At 51.7% G+C, this 20,566-nt stretch overlaps 1 protein-coding gene across 1 annotated transcript in view; it reads left to right on the forward strand.

Annotated features, from left to right (window-relative positions):
- The window catches only part of NCAPD2 (non-SMC condensin I complex subunit D2), a 51,025-nt gene continuing 30,459 nt past the window's right edge, over positions 1-20,566 (forward strand). The window contains exons 1-14 of the mRNA XM_068107267.2: positions 1-116; positions 3,526-3,651; positions 4,487-4,562; positions 4,686-4,744; positions 5,320-5,468; positions 5,786-5,919; positions 6,129-6,256; positions 6,424-6,547; positions 6,691-6,838; positions 7,367-7,564; positions 7,648-7,782; positions 17,581-18,010; positions 18,126-18,426; positions 18,601-18,685. Of these exons, the coding sequence (XP_067963368.2) occupies positions 110-116; positions 3,526-3,651; positions 4,487-4,562; positions 4,686-4,744; positions 5,320-5,468; positions 5,786-5,919; positions 6,129-6,256; positions 6,424-6,547; positions 6,691-6,838; positions 7,367-7,564; positions 7,648-7,782; positions 17,581-18,010; positions 18,126-18,426; positions 18,601-18,685 (2,100 nt within the window). The 5' untranslated portion in view covers positions 1-109. The remainder of the gene's footprint in view (positions 117-3,525; positions 3,652-4,486; positions 4,563-4,685; positions 4,745-5,319; positions 5,469-5,785; positions 5,920-6,128; positions 6,257-6,423; positions 6,548-6,690; positions 6,839-7,366; positions 7,565-7,647; positions 7,783-17,580; positions 18,011-18,125; positions 18,427-18,600; positions 18,686-20,566) is intronic.

The following is a 20,566-nucleotide window of genomic DNA, read 5'->3' on the forward strand; positions in this document are numbered from 1 at the left end:
AATGGAAGACGTTACCAATGGTATAATGGCCGCGTTCCCAAGCGGCGATTTCATTGGCTGCTTGTGACGACAGCGCGAACCGCGAAGTTTGGTTTCGTGCATTGAGGAAATGGAAGGTGAGATCCGATGAGAGAACGTCAAATACTGCAGGTTTTAATTAAACGAGGTGCGACTGATAGATTTGAACATATTCTTGTCGTCAGAACAACGAAACCTTTCCTCTCTGACGAAGGACTAACGTTGGAAACTTTAGCCGATTGTCGCCTCCTCTGACTAGAACACAGGACGTGTGGAATTTTCGTTGAAAATATATTGTTAATTTTGTCCTCCAATGCAGACAGACATTGTCTTCACAAAAACGAGTCTTATGTTGTCTAGAATGGTAAAGGAAAACATACTTTTGGACTGGTGGGGTCGGCCAAGAGGAATGCTGAGCTTAAGTCTTTCGTTTCAGGAACCAGATGGTTAGGTGTGACGTTCCATTGGATCTGATTTAGACAGGAATTTGTTATTTGTTCAGGAATAACTCTCACATCCTTCACGAAAGACACGATGGGGTTTTCAACGTCCACCAACAAACATGTGACCTCATGTCACGCGTCACCTCATGACTCGTGTCACACGTCACCTCACGTCACGCGTCACCTCATATGACGCACGTCACCTCTGGTGTCGCACGTCGCCTCGTGTCGCATGCCACCACGTCACCTCATGTCACACTTCGCCTCATGTCACGTGTCGCCTCATGTCACACTTTGCCTCATGTCACACGTCGCCTCATGTCTTGCGTCACCTCACGTCACATGTCACCTTACATGTCATGCGTCATCTCATGTCACGCGTCATCTCATGTCACACGTCACCTCATGTCACACGTCACCTCATGTCACGTGTCACCTCATATCACGTGTCACCTCATGTCATACGCCACCTCATGTCACGTGTCACATATCACGTGTCACCTCATGTCACACGCCACCTCATGTCACGTGTCACATGTCACGCGTCACCTCATGTCACGCGTCACCTCATGTCACGCGTCACCTCATGTCACGCGTCACCTCTCATGTCACGCGTCACCTCACATGTCACGTGTCACCTCGCATGTCACGTGTCACCTCGCATGTCGCCCGTCACCTCGCATGTCGCCAGTCACCTCGCATGTCGCCAGTCACCTCGCATGTCGCCAGTCACCTCTCATGTCGCCAGTCACCTCTCATGTCGCCAGTCACCTCTCATGTCGCCAGTCACCTCTCATGTCGCCAGTCACCTCTCATGTCGCCAGTCACCTCTCATGTCGCCAGTCACCTCTCATGTCGCCAGTCACCTCTCATGTCGCCAGTCACCTCTCATGTCGCCAGTCACCTCTCATGTCGCCAGTCACCTCTCATGTCGCCAGTCACCTCATGTCGCCAGTCACCTCTCATGTTGCATGTCACACCTCACCTCACCCGTCACATGTCACACGGCAGACCTCAAGTACGGTAGGTAGTATCCTGTAGTTTTCCGGTCTGCTCATTGTGGTTGGGCACAACTTAACTTTTTAAAACGAATCCTGCTCCTACATCAAAGACTGTTGATCAATAACCTTTGGCTCCACCAATGTCTACAACCTATTTTTGAACGTATTGACGTTCTTAGCCACAACAATTTCCTGTGTAAGACTGTTCTGTTCAAATCATGAACAACCCTCTGGTGAAAAATGATTTTATTATGTCCAGTCTTGAACGGCTCTTGAACAGCTTCCGAGGATGTCCTCTTGTGATCAGATTGTTTGCAGGTACAAAGAGGTGATCAGCTGGAACTCGAAGAGCTCCAGTAACGTCTTGGACACACGTGACCCCTGCAATGACGGTAGTAGAGCGAGTGTAGATTGAGAATTTCCAGTCTGTTCATGACACAGAACATGCAGTTCAGTAATCGGCCTTGGTAGTCGTCCCACCACTCTCGCTATCCTGTCTCCATCTTGAACCTGGACTGCCAGAGTAGGATTCCATAGTCGAGATGTGTCCCGACTAAGATGACAAAGAGGATTGGCAGATTTTCTCTCGTTAGGTGTGACGATGTCCTTTTGATGATCCGGAGCGTCTGATCGGCCTTGAGAATGGATTTTGAGATGTGCTGATGAAAGTTAGGTCCGACATCAATCACAACACCGAGGGTCTTTCTCCGTTTGGACATCCTGAAGGATTACATCATGCATATGGTACCCATCCTTACTGTTTTGTCTTCCAACATGCAGGACCATGCGTTTGGTTTCATTAAAGGAGCTGCCAGCTGGTGGACCATTCCTGTGCCTTGTTATCTTGAAGCGAGTGTGCTTGATCCTGATTGCTGGCTCGACCCAAAATGTTCGTGTCATCACCGAAAATGCACAGAGTTCTTTATCGATTGTGGCAGATCGTTACTAAAGATAACAAACAAAATGGGTCCCAGTACACTACCCCATGGTACACCACCTTTTACAGAACTCCAATTTGAGCTCACTCCGTTAATAGCAACTGTTGAAGTCTTTACTGCTAAACTTCCTGCTAAAGTCTTTACTTCCTGCTAAAAAGGCTCCAATCCGAATGAGATTTCCTCCGATACCATATGATGCAATCTTCAAGCTTCTTCGACAGATATCGTACGTCTGGTCCTCCAGACTTTCAGCACTTTAGGACTGGAAGTTTTTTTTCTAACGGCCTTTGTGGTGATTGGGATGCCACCCAACCCGTGGTCTTGGACGTTCTGCTCCATTATAGGTACATTCCGCAGGTCCTCATCTGTGAATACACCGCTGAAGAAGCCGTTCAATATGCCTGCTTTCTCACGATCTGTTTGAGATAACTTTGTAGAGGGGTCCACAACATTGGTCACTCCAGGTTTAGTTTTGAGCTTGCGATTTACATATGCCCAGAATCCTTTGGGATTTGAGCTCACATTACGCGCCAAGCTTGATTCGCACTCTTAGCTGTTTGGTCAAGTCAGGAGCCATAATTTGTTTCTTTCCTTGGTGTTTCAGAGAGGACATTTAACTTCCATCAATACCCTTAAAAGTTAATTGATGTCATTTTGAAGTCCACTTGAATGTTTAATCTTGGAGTTCATCCCATGGATGCCACTGATACTACAACAGTTCCCTGATCACATAACTGGTACATGATCATGGGTTTCTGATTTGGACATGGTGAGTGTAACACGATGAGTGTCTTGCCCCATTGTTAGTCCTCTACCGGTTTCACCCGAGCGTCTATAGATTTTCCGTCCGTCCATCCCACCTGTGGTTTTCCATAAGTTTCCCCCTTACCCTTTAACATATTCAACTGAAACTTGGTACACGACTTTATTATGATAAGCTATGGAACACGTTCAGGTTTCAGGGCATTTAGTCAATTTTTCAGGATTATGCCCTTTTTGGACTTTGAAAATATCAGATCAGAAGGAGACATGTATTGAAAAGCAATTCTACCTCTTATTGTTTTAATTTTATTCATTCTACGTTCCTCACCATTCAGTCCGTTCCCATTCCCTTTTATCCACCAGAGAACGAATCGACAGTGCTGGATTTTGTAATCCCACTTGGACCTGATGACCTGAGGTGTGGAGGCCCGGGGCAGTATGTGGTGCAAAACGTTCATGAGGTCACGGCTCTACCTCGCTTGCTAAACGGTACGAGGTTGCATTTTCAACCAGTACAGACAAAGGGTGACGTGGTGCCTTTCATGACCGCACTGCAGAACATGGAGAGAGGCGATGACCCAGCAGTAGTTTATATTTGTACACATCCACATTGGAGTGCTCATAATTCAGCAATAAGGGGTCATCATATAGTGGTAATTTTAATCTATGTACGCTGCCTTACCCGCAGAGTCGAACACCTCCCCCCTTCTTCCTCATCCCACCCGCCCTTACCCCTCCTCTTCACTTTCCTTCCTCTGAACTGCTCAGATGATACAACAGCCACCCCTTTCCCCAAATGCATGCAGTCGTATCACAAAGGCAGACCACTCGGATGTGCGCGTGGGCGGACCACTCGGATGCGCGCGTGGTCGGACCACTCGGATGCGCGCGTGGGCGGACCACTCGGATGCGCGCGTGGGCGGACCACTCGGATGCGCGCGTGCGCGGACCACTCGGATGCGCGCGTGCGCGGACCACTCGGATGCACGCGTGCGCGGACCACTCGGATGCGCGCGTGCGCGGACCACTCGGATGCGCGCGTGCGCGGACCACTCGGATGCGCGCGTGCGCGGACCACTCGCATGCGCGCGTGGGCGGACCACTCGGATACACGCGTGTGCGGATCACTCGGATGCGTGCATGGGCAGACCACTCGGATGCGCGCATGGGCGGACCACTCGGATGCGCGCATGGGCGGACCACTCGGATGCGCGCGTGGACGGACCACTCGGATGCGCGCGTGGGCGGACCACTCGGACGTCTCACATGTTTTTCCAAACGGCGGGTTTTACCGTAATGTCCACTGCATGTATTTTGTGCACAGATTTTACACGGGAATTGCAGCTTCGTGGTCCAAACTCCATCCACAACCATTTTGACACATTCTACAGCGTGCTGCAGTGAGTTCAACACCTGCGGTGAAAGCTTGCTTTATTGGTCGGTTATCGTCTTATTGGTTATCGACCGGTTGGTTCACTCATGGTTTGAGGTGTGTTTATGCGTGTGTTTGTGCACACCAACAGACATTTCCCGAAGTTGCATGTAGATGCGAAGGAAGAATGCTTGGAGCTCTTGATTGATGGTAAGTTCAGATTGGTGTTGGTCATTTGGCCCACGATACCCATGTCACATCCCACATCCCAACACAAAACACATAAAGTACAATTTGGATCTTTAATTACAACCAAATTACAACCGCTAATTCACCCCAGATCCACCTTGTTTGGAATTCCAACTTCTTTCCTGGAAGTCCTGGCAGTGTCCATATGTTTTATACCTCTCCCACCGCCCCCTTCCCACGCCCCCCCCCCCCCCCAAAGCCCTCGCCCTCTCTCAGATCTCTCGATGTCTCCATGTCTCTCGGTCCCTGCTCTCAAATGTTGTGTTTGTGTCCTTCCCCCTCTCTCCCCATCTTGTCTACCGCTCCCTATGTTATATGTTTTATGTGTCGGTTTGTCTTTCTGTGTGATTAATGTTCGCTCTTTCACGAGCCTCGACCTTGTATACAAAAAAAAAAAAAAAAAAAAAAAAAAAAACCACTTTGTGTTGCACAATCACGATGTTGATGTTGGCAACCTGACGTTCGACTATACAGTGCATGTGAAGGTGGATATAACCATACCACCTGATGTAAAACCCATGCATCCTCCACTCCAGCGATGTGCCGTTTCACCAACGAGGTGCCTGAGCACATCGGTGCCGAAGCCAAGCGCCCTGTCCTTTTGGCCACCTTGAAGATGACCTGCTACCTTTTGTGCCGTGTAGCGGAGAGATGTGAGGCAGAAACGGACTTGCCTCACGATAAGGTTTGTAGTTTTCTTTTTTAACATCGACGTAAGGCTCATGGTACATCTTGTACACAAATCGCATGCAGGACAAAGACATTGGTAGATGGCGGAGACAAGGCATTGGTATTTCTTCAGTACCTTCCTATGAATTTCAAGGATACTCGTAATACATCTAGTTTATGGATAAGAACCTGGGCTGTGAGTGTCGAGCCATCGGTTCACATCGGGATGTTGAGAGTTTGGAATTGTGGGCCAGACCAATTGCACAGAGTTTGATGGGCTTCTGGCGGAGGAAATGATGCAGACCAAAGTCAGTGCTGCACACGTGTTTGCAGTGCAAGAAAAATCGAGGTGCTTGGGCAGCATGGGACGAACTCCGGCCTCGCTGTCTGCAAACTATCTCTAAGTTACTGCAGCTTGACCTTCGTCTTCTATGGAGTCCTCCGACTCCGGAAGAGAACTTCGTGAGGTGGGAATGCCGTGCTGTGCTCATACGATTTGAACGCCGTGACCATTGATAAGTGGCCTGCTTGGTGTCCATCTTTCCGACCTGACCTTAACATGTGGGATCTTCTCCACCATATTCCATCATTATTGTATTTGTTTTAACGGATGAAGTGATTATTCGCTGCCCAACCGTTTCGGTGAACGTTACTGTGCGATCATACTTGTTTTCAGCACCATATCACGATGCTGCTTCAAGATGCTGGAGAACGGTGATATCAATTTGGTCAAGCATCGGGGCACAAGGGACTCGGCTAGCCACGTTCTGGCCCAGCTGGTTAGCCGCTACAACCACGCAGTGGGTGAGCACGAGGCACTCGCCACCATCCTGCACTCGCAATGTGGAACCGAAGCGAATCCTTAATCAGGATGTAAGCATGTTTGTGTTTCTGTAATAAACATGAGGAATGTTTGATGAACATCCACCTGGTTTCTCTTTTTATTTCTTCCTTTTGTTAAATCCTTCCAGGAGCGAGTATTAGAGTAGTCCAGCTTTTGCACCAAAAGGAGAACTTGGCCCCTGCGCTCGTGCAAGCCGTGGTGTTGTGGGTTTCGGACTATCACTGCCCCAATGCGGTACCTGAGGTCATCAGGTAGAATCTCCGATAGAATCCCCCCCCCCCCCCCCCTCCTTTTACCCCGTATCCCACAAGTCTCTTCATCCTTTCTCCCCTCTCACAACCCTCTATCACCATCTACACCGCATGCATTTTGCTTCCCTATTTCCTTTCCCCAGAGAGTTGGTGTCGTGCTCCTTCTCGGATGTTCACTTAGATGCTGCAGCAGCACGTGCTAGCGCCTCTTTCCTCGTCGACTTGGCTGAGAGACAGCCGGACTGTGTCCTTCCACAAATGGGACTCATTGTGAGACTTCTTGAGGGAAAGGTGTGGAAAACTCATTGTGAGACGACAAAGTCGCCAGAAGCATGATGTTTTCGGATTGTCTGTGCATCCGTGCGTGATGGGCTTTTGTTACCTCGATAACTTAAGATCTGCTGAAGGGATCCAAGTCAAGCTTGGTATGAGTATGTATAATGGTGTAAAGGTGAACTGATTAGATTTTGGGGTCACAAGGTCAAAGGTCCCATTAGGTAATAAGTCTGTTACCGAGCTAACTTGTGAACCAGTGATGGGATTTTGACCAAACTTGGTACAAATACATATTATGATGCAAAGATGAACTGATTAGATTTTGGTGTCAAAGGTCACAGGTCATGTCAGGTAAAAATGTGATACTTGAGGACAGCTGTAGGGATTTAAATCAAATTTGGTACAAGTATGTATAATGATGTAATAATACGAGCGGTGCCATATCGGTCGACATCGCGATGTGCATGTGGCAGAGTTCTTTCGTTCTTAAAGCTGAGGTAAGTGCATGTGACTTCTACGCCACCATTTTGCCTTTCTTCGTAGAGTTACGTTATGCGCAATGCAGCGCTGTCTGTTATGATGGAACTCGTTCTGCATCGATTACGAGGCGAGGGATTGCAGCAGGGAGAACGCACTGCACGGGATAGCTTTCTGGAGGCCTTGAGCGCCCACGTTATTGACACCAATGGTCTTGTGCGGAGTCGAGTGCTGCAGTGTCTCGGTCAGCTCGTCGATGCTGGGGTAAAGTGGAGGTGTGGCGTGAATCTTGCATATTTAAAAGAGGCTTTGAAGGTGCACAATGGTTTTTATGATTTTTGTTTCAGGCCTTGCCTCATCAGTGGTTTGGAGGAATTGCAAAACTGGCGTTTGGCCGTTTGCATGACCGTGCCATGGGGGTGTGCCGGGCGGCATTATCCTTGCTCTCTTCTCTGCTCGGCCACAATCCATTTGCCGGCAAGGTCTCTCATTCGTTGTTATTACTTGCAAAATCGAAGATTTTTCAAGTATATTGGACGGTTGCGTTTGTGGTTCTGTCTGTCTGTTTGTTACTTGCCGGAAAGGATTCCGGCAAGTATGTTGATTGGTTGGTTTGTCTGTCTGTCTGTGCGCAGCACTACGTGTGGGATCATTGCACATAGATCATTGCACATAGAATCGCCAAACTTAACACACATATTTGTCTTGCCCTGGAATAGACTGTGCCCAATTGATGACGTCATCAGTCACGTAGTTTGGCCGCCATCTTGGAAAAACCGAAAAACTTTGCACCTCTATATCTCCGAAAGTGCTGAATATAAATAATTGAGACATGGCTCATTCTAAAGAACTCTCCATGGGGAATAAAATGTGTTAATGATGACATCATAATTCGACAAGTATAAAACTTCATCGGATCAAGATGAAATTTCCTGAGCATAATAAAATTTAAAAAACCACCTTTAGAGGCCATTTTTCCCCGCAAAGCGGGGGTTGGCCTTCAGCAGATCTTTCGGGTGGTTGTTGTTTTTGTTGGTCCCCTTTTTGAAGCAATGTTTTACGGCCGGATGCCCTTCCTGCCGCCAACCCTGTTTGTCGCCTTTTACGACACACAGGGAATTACCAGTGAACTGGTACTCAATTAGCCGACCTCGGAAGGATGACAGGCTGAGTCAACCCCCCTGGCGTTAATTCAGCGATCGACCGGGATTCAAACCCAGGATCCTAGGATCCCAAGCCGGCACCCTAGCCGCTAAGCCAACACCAGGCTTCCTGAGCATAATCTAGGAATAAATTAGTTTAGAAAACAAATAATGATAACGTCATCGGTCACGTGGTTCGGCCGCCATATTTGTCCAAAATGGCCGATAAAAAAGTACATTCAGGCAAGTCCTCGGTCCCTGACCGATTTTTTTTTTCATTTGTTTGTCTGTTTGTCACCGGCCTACAGGTCACAATTCTAAACCGATCGTCACAAAACTTCAAGTTGTCTAGGTCGTCCCAATTGAGAAGCCTATTGATTTTGAGGTCAAAGGTCATCTGGAGGTCGAATTTCTAAAATCACCATTTTTTATCCGATTGACTTGAAAATTGAATAACATTTGTATATTGAGTCAATAAATTGGGAAATGAACTATTTGAGGTCAAAAGGTCAAAGGTCAACTCGAGGTCAAATTTTAAAAGTCATCAATTTTCATCTAAAAAGCCGTCAATTCTCAACCGATTGACTTGAAAATTGAACATTTGCATATCGAGGCACTAAATTGGGAAACGTACTATTTTTGAGGTCAATCGGTCAAAGGTCAACTCAAGGTCAAACTTCCAATATCACTTTTTCATCTGAAAAACTGTCAATTTTCATCCGATTGACTTGGAAATTGAACAGCATTTGCATATTGCCTCACTGAATTAGGAAACCAACTATTTTTGAGGTCAAAAGGTCAACATAGGTCACCAACTTTGCCAAAATTCTAAAATCTTCAATTTTAATCCGATTGACTTGAAATTTGAAGAGGACTAGCATATCTGGTCACTGAATTCAACCACCCAGTATATTTGAGGTCAACATAGGCCAAAAGGTCAACATAGGCCAAATTTCTGAAATCCTCAATTTTCATCCAATTGACTTGAAATTAGAAGAGGACTTACATATCTGGTCACTCAATTCAACCACCAAGTATTTTTGAGGTCAACATACCTCAATGGTCAACATTTGAGGTCAACATTTGACCCACAAAAGGTCAACATAGGCCAAGTTTCAAAAATCCTCAATTTTAATCTGATTGACTTGAAAATTGGACAGTATCATTTGCACATTGTCACTAAATAGGGAAACTAACTATTTTTGAGGTCAAAAGGTCAAAGATAAATTCAAGGTCAACCTTCCAAAATCATCATTTTTCATCTGAAAAGTCATCACTTTTCTTCTTATTGACCTGAGCTTTGATCATGATTGTCAATTTTAATCTTGATGAAATGGACATTTTGCTGTAACAATGGAATTTGTTTTCTTGGGGGGGGGGGAGGGTGGGCGGATTTTGCAAGTATCGTGCTCCGCATGACGTCTTCTTGTTTATTTATTTATTTATCTTGTACAGGACTCGAGGTTCGTGGAAGAGCTGAATGACGTGGGTGAGAAGGTAACGTCCTGTCCCTGGAGCAGAGAAGGACAAATATCTGTGGGACTGGAAATTAGAAGAGTGACAATTGGACAGATGGCATAATAAATGGGGATATTCAGGATGGTCAAAAAAAACAAAAAAAAACCGAAAATGGCCTCTAAACGGTGGTTTTATTCAGGATGAACAGGATGGGAAAGTGGGAGTTGGGGAGACAGGAAAAGTTTCCAAACACAGTAATTAAATGTTGAAATTGTGATGGCGTGTTATTTTCCGAGAACAGGGAAGGGCAGGACTGTTACTCTCTTAATCTTTTGCTTTCTTTGGGCTTTTACATCAACAATTTTAGGACCAGGCAGGATAGCCGAGAGTCTGGACCTAGATGCACGCACACTCGACTCTGAGCTGTCTAGCCTGGGTTTGAATCTTGTCCTAGCTATAAACCCCCATCCTGGTGTTTTGCATGCAGGCCGAGGGATCGGTGTGTGAGCGGGTGTGTGAGCGGTCCGTCTGCCGGCAGTGGACGTTAAACATCCCACGGTGTTCTTCACGAAGTGTTGGCGAGCTATCGCTGGCTCCTTGAACAAATTCAATATTCCTGCTCTTACCGACAGGGGGCACTGTATTAGTGGCACAGCCATGCTCCCACCAATGATGCAACCAACAGCGACAGGCTGTATATGAAATGAATGAATCAATAATGTCCTCTGGATTTCTGTGTCAGTCCACGTTTTTGTTTTTTCTTACACTTCCTATATTCCTATATTCCTATATTCCCATATAATGTATTTCATGTCCTAATCTTCCGTGAAGTCTTAACAAGATAAAGTAGGTCAGGGTCAGGTATGGGAGCATGCGCCGGAGCAGCACCTTGCCATATTTACTTTCCGCCGGTACTCCAGGGGCCTCCATCTTCCTCCGGAACTCAGGGGGAGATGCCTGGCCCGTCCCCGTCCCTTGAAATGCCGATCAACCTGCTGCAAGCACGAGCCACGTGGTTTTCCCATGGGCCTCCTCCATTCACAAGGCCCCCTCGCTGAGAAAATCTGGTTAGCAGGATCAGTGTCAGGAAGGCAAGCCACATGTCCACACAGCTGCAGCTGATGCTCACGGACTGTGCAGGTAACAAATCTCATTTGTGTGTCTCTTAGCAAATGCTCGTTGGACACAAAGTTTGCCCAGTGCAGTGATAGCCAAGGATTCTCTGAAGAGACCTGGTACCAAAGGAGTTAAGTCTTTGTCTCAGATCCTTGGTCAGAATCTAAGTCTCACATCCGTAGAGCAAGACTGGAAGCACAAAGGACTTAAAGACTTGGACTTATGTCCTCCTGCAAAGGTACCGACAGTGTCACACCCCATGGTCCAGTGAATCCATGACTCCCCAGTCCACCAACATTGAGTAATGGAGTTAAAACCGATACATAGCATGATATCTCAAAAAGTTATGGACATATTCAGACGAAACCTGGTGGACGGGTTGGGTGTGTGTGACCATGACGAATCTGTTCGATTTTGGTGAAGATCCAAATCCAGATCCGAGAATTTTTTTTTTATACAAATGATTTTTCTCCATTGATAGGATAGGGCCAAAAACTATACATAGCCTGATGTTTCAAAAAGTTGTGGATGAGTTGTGAGAAAACTAGGTGCATGAGTTGGGTAGGTGCAAAAAAAGAAGAAGCCAATTCGATTTTGGTTCAGGTCCAGATCCAGATCTTTGGTTCACGCCCGGATCCAGATCTTTAGTTCACGTCCGCATCCAGATCTTTGGTTCACGTCCGGATCCAGATCTTTGGTTCACGTCCGGATCCAGATCTTTGGTTCACGTCCGGATCCAGATCTTTGGTTCACGTCCGGATCCAGATCTTTGGTTCACGTCCGGATCCAGATCTTTGGTTCACGTCCGGATCCAGATCTTTGGTTCACGTCCGGATCCAGATCTTTGGTTCACGTCCGGATCCAGATCTTTGGTTCACGTCCGGATCCAGATCTTTGGTTCACGTCCGGATCCAGATCTTTGGTTCACGTCCGGATCCAGATCTTTGGTTCACGTCCGGATCCAGATCTTTGGTTCACGTCCGGATCCAGATCTTTGGTTCACGTCCGGATCCAGATCTTTGGTTCACGTCCGGATCCAGATCTTTGGTTCACGTCCGGATCCAGATCTTTGGTTCACGTCCGGATCCAGATTTTTGGTTCACGTCTGGATCCAGATCTTTGGTTCACTTCCGGATCTAGATCTGGCCTGTTGGTGGGATACAAAACTAAAACCGTTCAGCCCGGTGGAGGTTTGCTCTCTCCTGAATGCCGCTTTAGTTAAAATAGTATTCATCATCATCATGCCCAATACAGAACATTCGTGAGGTTACAATCATGGTCATGTTGCCATCCCTACTTAGGAAATCGGGGCAGGAATTTGGAATTTGTTCAGGGTGCCGGCTTTAGCTTGGCTATTATTTATGGAGAACACTGTGGGATCTTTAATGTCCACCAACAAATGGTGGGGGATGCAAGTTTACCTTCCATCCAAGGGACAGCACACACATTGACGAGTCAGTCACCCTGCCTGTGAAACTCCGAGATTGTGGCGGACACAAAAGCCCACTGGCGTGGTGACATCATTCCACGCACCAAGTGGGCGGTGGCCACGCCCGAGGGGTAGGCGTGGCCTCATGATATACACCGGGCGACCAGCCCGGAGGAGTTGAGTGTTACAGTGTAGTCTTACAATAAAGACGTTTATATGTTACCGCTTGTCCGCTTCCTCCTTGCTCACAAGCAGCGCGCGTAACGCCGCGCTTTACTGGTGACCCTCGACGTTGGATCTGCCGTAGCCATCCTTCCGAACACGACGCCATTGCAATGGCCAACGACAAGGCAATGGCGATTAAACTTCCCGAATTTTGGGAGGCCCAGGCCGAAGTCTGGTTCGTTCAAGCCGAAGCCCAATTTCAGCTTCGGCGCCTCACCAACGACGACCTGCGCTACTGCCATGTCGTCGCCTCCCTCGGGCCCGGCACGGCCGCTCGAGTTGTGTCCGTCCTTCGCCACCCACCGGACGGCCACAAGTACGAGGCACTCAAGCGGCTACTCCTAGCCACGTTCGGCCTCACGGACGACGCACGGGCCGATCGCCTCCTGGATCTCCCCGAGCTCGGTGAGACGCGCCCGTCGGTCCGAATGGACCATATGCTGTCACTGTTGGGCGACGAAGCCCCCGGTTCGCTATTCCGGGCGCTTTTCCGTCGCCAACTTCCAGCGCAGGTTCGCCTCGCGTTGGCCGGGACCGGGCTAACGGAACCCCGAGCATTGGCGGCCGAGGCGGACAAGTACTTCGCCGCTTCGGACACGCGGGCGAGCGTTGGCGTGGCCGTCACGGCCTTCGACGCTGATGTTCCACAGCATCATCTTCTACAGCACGCTGATGTTCCACAGCATCATCTTCTACAGCACGCTGATGTTCCACAGCATCATCTTCTACAGCACGCTGATGTTCCACAGCATCATCTTCTACAGCACGCTGTGGTTCAGCAGCATGCTGATACGCACCTCGTGAACGCCGCCACGCCCCGCCCACCGCCGCGGCGAAAACCGCCACCGCGGGGAAACCCGTCGACTCCACCGGCCTGGCGGAGCCAGCCGCGCTCCTCCAGCTCCACCACCTGGTGCTGGTTCCACGCCAAGTTCGGCCACGAAGCTCGGCGGTGTCAGTCATCCGCCGTGCTCCTTCAACGGGTCGGGAAACGCCCGGGCCGGCGCTCAATTGTGGCGATGAGCGCCGGCCGTTCGAGCAGCCTGCTGTTCATAACGGACACCTTCTCCGGGCGCCGTTACCTGTGCGACACGGGAGCACAGGTGAGTGTCATTCCCGCCGGCACGTCAGACAAGCACGCCGCGGGTGGGGGCCCCGCGCTGCTTGCCGCGAACGGGACGCCCATCCGTACGTACGGAAAACGCTGCCTCTCTCTGCGGTTTGGAGGGCAGGTTTTCCGATGGACGTTCGTCACCGCCGACGTGCCCATGGCACTGCTTGGCGCGGACTTCCTGTGCGCTAATGGGCTCCTGGTCGACGTCAAGCGCAGACGGCTTGTCCAGGCCGAGACGTTCAGCTCGCTCGCATGTGCGTTGCCCAGCTCAACGAGCGGCTTGCCAAGCGGCTTGCCGAACGATTCGGTTCCGGCCACGTTGGTCTGTACGCTTCCGGCAGCGGACGCATTCACCCGCCTCCTCGCCGGCTTCCCGGCCCTCACGCGGCCCACCTTCTCGGCGGGGGCCGTCAAGCACGGGGTGGCCCATCACATCCCCACCGTCGGGCCACCGGTCTACGCCCGGGCACGCCGCCTCGAGCCGACGAAGCTGGCGGTGGCAAAAGCGGAGTTCGCTACCCTGGAGCGACTCGGCATCGTTCGGCGCTCAGAGAGCGCTTGGGCGTCGCCGCTGCACATCGTGCCGAAGCCCGGCGGGGGATGGCGACCGTGCGGGGACTATCGCCGTCTCAATGACGCCACGACTCCCGACCGCTACCCCGTCCCCCACATTCAGGACTTTTCCGCCCGTTTGGCGGGCAGGTCCTTCTTCTCGAAGGTGGACCTCATACGCGGCTACCATCAGGTCCCCGTCAGGCCGGAGGACGTCCCGAAGACGGCGGTCATCACGCCATTCGGACTCTTCGAGTTCCTGCGCATGCCCTTCGGTCTGAAGAATGCGGCTCAGGCGTTCCAGCGACTGATGGACAGCGTCCTGCGCGACTTGGATTTTGTCTACGTCTACCTGGACGATATCCTCGTCGCCAGCGCGTCCCGCGAAGAGCACCTACGCCACCTCCGCACGCTCTTCGAACGCCTGGGCCAGCATGGCCTGATTGTGAACCCCGCAAAGTGCCGGTTCGGCGCCGCCACAATCGATTTTCTGGGGCACCGTGTCACCAGGCACGGAGCCGTCCCCCTGCCGGCCAAGGTGGAGGCGGTGAAGGGGTTTCCGCGCCCCCGCACGATCAGAGGGCTGCAGGAGTTCCTGGGCATGGTGAACTTTTACCATCGGTTCCTGCCCCGTATCGCCCAGCTCCTGCGCCCCCTGCACGAAGCTCTCCGAGGTAAGCCGGGCAAAGGCGACGTTACCTGGACCGAGCAGATGGACACGGCGTTCACGGGCGCGAAGCTCGCCTTGGCTAACGCCACCATGCTCGCGCACCCGGCGCCCGATGCACCGATCGCCCTCACCACTGATGCCTCGGACTACGCGGTGGGCGCGGTGCACGAGCAATGGGTGCGTGGAGCTTGGCAACCGCTGGCGTTCTTTAGCCGGCAGCTTCGCCCGCCCGAACGCCGTTACAGTACCTTCGACCGCGAGTTGCTCGGACTTCACTTGGCGGTCAGGCACTTCCGCCATCTGCTCGAGGGCCGGGCGTTCACTGCCTTCGTCGACCACAAGCCGCTGATCTTCGCGATGGGCAAGGTCACCGAGCCGTGGTCGGCCCGGCAGCAGCGTCACCTCTCGGCCGTGTCCGAGTACACGACGGACATCCAGCACGTCGCGGGGAAGGACAACCCGGTTGCGGATTGCCTTTCCCGGGCCGTCGCCCACGCAGTCCACCTCGGCATCGACTATGCCCGGATGGCAGCGGACCAGGCCGCTGACCCCGACGTCCAGGCCTTGCGGACCGCCGTCACGGGCCTCCGCGTCACCGAGGTGCCGTTCGACGGCGCGGGCGCGGCCCTCTTGTGCGACGTCTCCCTCGGGCGTCCTCGCCCCATTGTGCCCGCGGGCTGGCAGCGCCAGGTGTTTGACGCCATCCACGGCCTGTCCCACCCGGGCGCGAGGGCCTCCCAAAGGCTGATCGCCGACAAGTTCGTCTGGCATGGCCTCCGGAAGGCCGTCCGCGGCTGGGCCAGGACATGCCTCGCGTGCCAGCGCGCCAAGGTGCACCGGCACACCCAGGCCCCGTTGGCCCCGTTCACGGTGCCGGAACGCCGGTTTGACCACGTCCACGTGGACCTGGTGGGACCTCTGCCCCCCTCGCGGGGTTTCACCCACGTCCTCACCATGGTGGACCGCACCACCCGGTGGCCGGAGGCCGTGCCCTTGGCGTCGACAACGGCGGCCGAAGTCGCGCAGGCTTTCATCGCCACCTGGGTCGCCCGGTTCGGCGCCCCCTCAGACATCTCATCCGACCGCGGCCCCCAGTTCACCTCGGAGCTCTGGGGGGCGGTTGCGCAGGGGCTCGGGGTCCGGCTGCACCGAACCACGGCCTACCACCCCCAGGCTAACGGCCTGTGTGAGCGATTTCACCGCTCATTGAAGGCCGCGCTCCGGGCCACCCTCCGCGACGGCGGCTGGGTCGACAGGCTCCCCTGGGTCCTGCTGGGCCTCCGGACGGCGCCCAAGGAGGACCTGCGCGCATCCGCGGCGGAGTTGGTCTTCGGGCAACCGCTGCGGGTGCCGGGCGAGTTCCTCCCCGACTCCACGGCACCATGGTCCGCGGCACAGCAGCGCTCCGCTCTGCAAGAGACCGCCCAGAGGTTCGCCCCGGTGCCAACGGCATGCCACGGGCACCCACCGACGCACGTCGCCCCGGAGCTTCGCACGGCGGAGTACGTCTTCGTCCGCCACGATGCCCATCGGACACCACTGCGGCCCCCGTACGACGGGCCTTTCCGCGTGCTGGAGACCGGGGCGAAGCACTTCACCCTGGACATCGGCGGTACTCCTGACCGCGTTTCGGTAGACCGCCTCAAGCCGGCCCACCTCGATGTGGACCATCCACCGCCAGTGGCCCGACCCCCACGTCGGGGCCGCCCTCCTGCGGGCAGACCCCCGGCACCGCCCAGCCCCGCCGCCACGGCGCCCCCCGGTCCTGCACCCATCCCAGGGGAAGCCAGGGGCATCCCACCTGGTATCCCTGCACCCCGGACGCCGCCGATTGCCAGGGGGCGCTTCGGCCGGGTCATTCGACTGCCCCACAAACTGGCCCTCCAGGTGCGCGGGAATTCTGGGGGGGCGCGTGTGGCGGACACAAAAGCCCACTGGCGTGGTGACATCATTCCACGCACCAAGTGGGCGGTGGCCACGCCCGAGGGGTAGGCGTGGCCTCATGATATACACCGGGCGACCAGCCCGGAGGAGTTGAGTGTTACAGTGTAGTCTTACAATAAAGACGTTTATATGTTACCGCTTGTCCGCTTCCTCCTTGCTCACAAGCAGCGCGCGTAACGCCGCGCTTTAAGATGACAGTTTATTGCCGGGCTGGGATTCAAATCCAGGCTCGATGGTTGCAGGCTAATGTGCATACCTCTAGGGCCTAGGCCATCCTACCAGCCCTAAATAGCATTACAAATTTATGGGATATGAGCAAATAACCTCTTTCCAGCTTGGGCTATGAAGCCACTTCTGCCATTATATACATAGAAGGCCTTTCCTTAAATTGTGTGCAGTTTCGTCCACTTTGTTTTCGATAAGCACCCGAGCTACCCTCGACAGCAAACAACATGGTCCTTCTTGTATGTACCAAGGGGAACAGTGCGTAGGTCTGGCCATCCCATTATAAACATGCATGCATATGTCGATTATATACACAAATGTTTTTATTGGTTAAGTTTTCAAGATTGCATGGTACAATGTTGGCTGTTTGATTCCTTTGTGATTAGTTCTCTCAAATGTCTTCAGCTGTCGCAGGCTGAACTACTTGTCGCTCTGGAGAAAGAAGAGAGAGCTAGGGAGGACGGGAAAACAGGGCAGGGAGATTGCAAGGAAAACTTAGAAGAACTAGAGAAAACTACCAAGCACTGTAAATCCATAGAAGAAGAAGAAGAAGAAGATGAGGAGGAGGAGGAGGAGGAGGCGAGCGAGGGTGATGGTGTCTTGCTGGGCAAAGGAATGCGAAAAGGGAAGGTGATGGAAAGGGAGTGGTTTGGCAAAGAGGAGGATTGTGTGAGCTCTGATGAGTGTGAGGAGGAAGGAGAGCTCTCTCTCTCTTCATGGGAGAGAGCGCGACGGGTGCGGGTTGGCTACCTTCAGTCGGCGCTCTGCTTCATTCGTCAGATGGACCTCGTACTGCCCATTGCCCGTTGCCTGCTCTACTCTCAGTCTGCATTTGGTACTGCTGCACATTCCTTTATGAACTCACCTGCTCACACTTGTATTATAGTCCTTGTTGTGATGTGATGTGTAATTGTTCTTATTTATTTATTTTATAAATATGTTTCCCAAAGTTGCTGTGGAAGCAGTGGGGTATATACTGCGGGCGAGTGAGTTTGGTCTCGTGGATCATGGCGAGTCCAGACAGGACGATAAGGAAGAACGGCATGATGATGAGCCGGAGCAACGAGACGAGGGCGCTCGGCAATGTGACGATGATCAACTGCAGTCAGTAATACCGAATGACAGCACTGGTCATGAGCTCATTAAGGCCCTTTTACCCCTGGTGTGGTCCCGTGAACCTCGCGTGAGAGGTGCTGTGGTCGATGCTTTCAAACAGATCTTTAACCCTTTGTCTTCAAGCAAAGGGCAAAGGTGAGAGGCCTGATATTCTACCGTTGATGAACAAAACAGGAGGGTGGTGGGGTATGAGACGGGAAGGTTGAGAGGGGTGGGAGGGGTCTTTCATGCATGAAATGCAAAATGTGTTTTCTGTTTATGCACGCATGTTATTATAGTACTTTGATCATGTGAATTGTTTACACACAGGGGACACGTGTGCAATACGGTGAAACGGCTTTCCAGATTAATATTTAATTCCACCAAGGAGCAGCTAAAGGCACTGGAGTTCTTGGTGAGTACAGGGGATCCACAGCATGCCGTTTCCCCATCAAAACAATGCCGCGGCATACATTCACGGGATTTTCATCGACCTTTGCGGATTTGTCCACCTTCGCGGATTTTCGTCGACATTCGCGGATTTTCGTCGACATTCGCGGATTTTCTTCGACATTCGCGGATTTTCGTCGACATTCGCGGATTTCTAAGGTCTAAACAACACTAATGTTTAGAGGTTTTGAGGTCTAAACAACTCGGCCGTCCCAGGTTTGCACAACATGTTACCCAGCTGGGCCGTCCCAGGTTTGCACAGCCTGTTACCAAGCTGGGCCGTCCCAGGTTTGCACAGCCTGTTACCAAGCTGGGCCGTCCCAGGTTTGCACAGCCTGTTACCAAGCTGGGCCGTCCCAGGTTTGCACAGCCTGTTACCAAGCTGGGCCGTCCCAGGTTTGCACAGCCTGTTACCAAGCTGGGCCGTCCCAGGTTTGCACAGCCTGTTACCAAGCTGGGCCGTCCCAGGTTTGCACAGCCTGTTACCAAGCTGGGCCGTCCCAGGTTTGCACAGCCTGTTACCAAGCTGGGCCGTCCCAGGTTTGCACAGCCTGTTACCAAGCTGGGCCGTCCCAGGTTTGCACAGCCTGTTACCAAGCTGGGCCGTCCCAGGTTTGCACAGCCTGTTACCAAGCTGGGCCGTCCCAGGTTTGCACAGCCTGTTACCAAGCTGGGCCGCCCCAGGTTTGCACAGCCTGTTACCAAGCTGGGCCGTCCCAGGTTTGCACAGCCTGTTACCAAGCTGGGCCGCCCCAGGTTTGCACAGCCTGTTACCAAGCTGGGCCGCCCCAGGTTTGCACAGCCTGTTACCAAGCTGGGCCGTCCCAGGTTTGCACAGCCTGTTACCAAGCTGGGCCGTCCCAGGTTTGCACAGCCTGTTACCAAGCTGGGCCGTCCCAGGTTTGCACAGCCTGTTACCAAGCTGGGCCGTCCCAGGTTTGCACAGCCTGTTACCAAGCTGGGCCGTCCCAGGTTTGCACAGCCTGTTACCAAGCTGGGCCGTCCCAGGTTTGCACAGCCTGTCACCAACCTGGCAGTCCCAGAAATAGTCTCTGTTTAGAGTTTTTGTGACCTTTTTGTTTGTAATCTGTGTGCTCAGACCATTTTCATTGGAGGTTGGTGCACTTTGCGCTCATCTGGGGCATTGAAATACTCAGACGTGAACGCAGCTTGTCTGTGTAACTTGTCGTGAGATGTTGAGATTTTAGCATTTCTTTTGTCTTTATTGCCTCTTGTCCTTGCGTTACCATGCAGAAACTACAGGATAAATAAATAGTAAACTATGGGCAATCTTAATCGTTGTCGCTCATAGACTAAAGATGGTTCTTAACGAGATACTAAATTGAAACCCTTACTGCGACTCGACACCAATTGTATTTGTTTTGAGGAAGAGTAAATATGTCACTTGCATCTTTAAGAGTGACGTATTGTGGAGTGAGGGCAGGCACCGCTGCCACCTCCACCATCACTTCACCCCCATCAACACCTCTACCCCCACCCATTGTTACGATGGCACAGACTTGTACATTGTAGTAAAAATCAGTTATTTAAGTGTCGGAGTTGACAGAGAGGTCTAAACTTGACCTTTGTATGCGTTTATCGCTCTGTTGCTTCTCTGTTTTAATGGTGCAGCATTCTGGCTGTATAATGAATTTTGCAGCATTCTGTCTGTATAATTAATTGTGCAGTATTCTTGCTGTATAATTAATTGTGCAACATTCTGGTTGTATAATTAAATGTGCAGCATTCTGGCTGTATGACGAAATGTGCAGCATTCTGGTTGTATAACGAATTGTGCAGTGTTCTGGTTGTATGATGAATTGTGCAGCATTCTGGCTGTATCACG

Source organism: Myxine glutinosa, chromosome 2 (genome assembly GCF_964187855.1).
Source record: "Myxine glutinosa chromosome 2, kmMyxGlut1.1, whole genome shotgun sequence".
In the NCBI taxonomy this organism is placed as follows: domain Eukaryota; kingdom Metazoa; phylum Chordata; class Myxini; order Myxiniformes; family Myxinidae; genus Myxine; species Myxine glutinosa.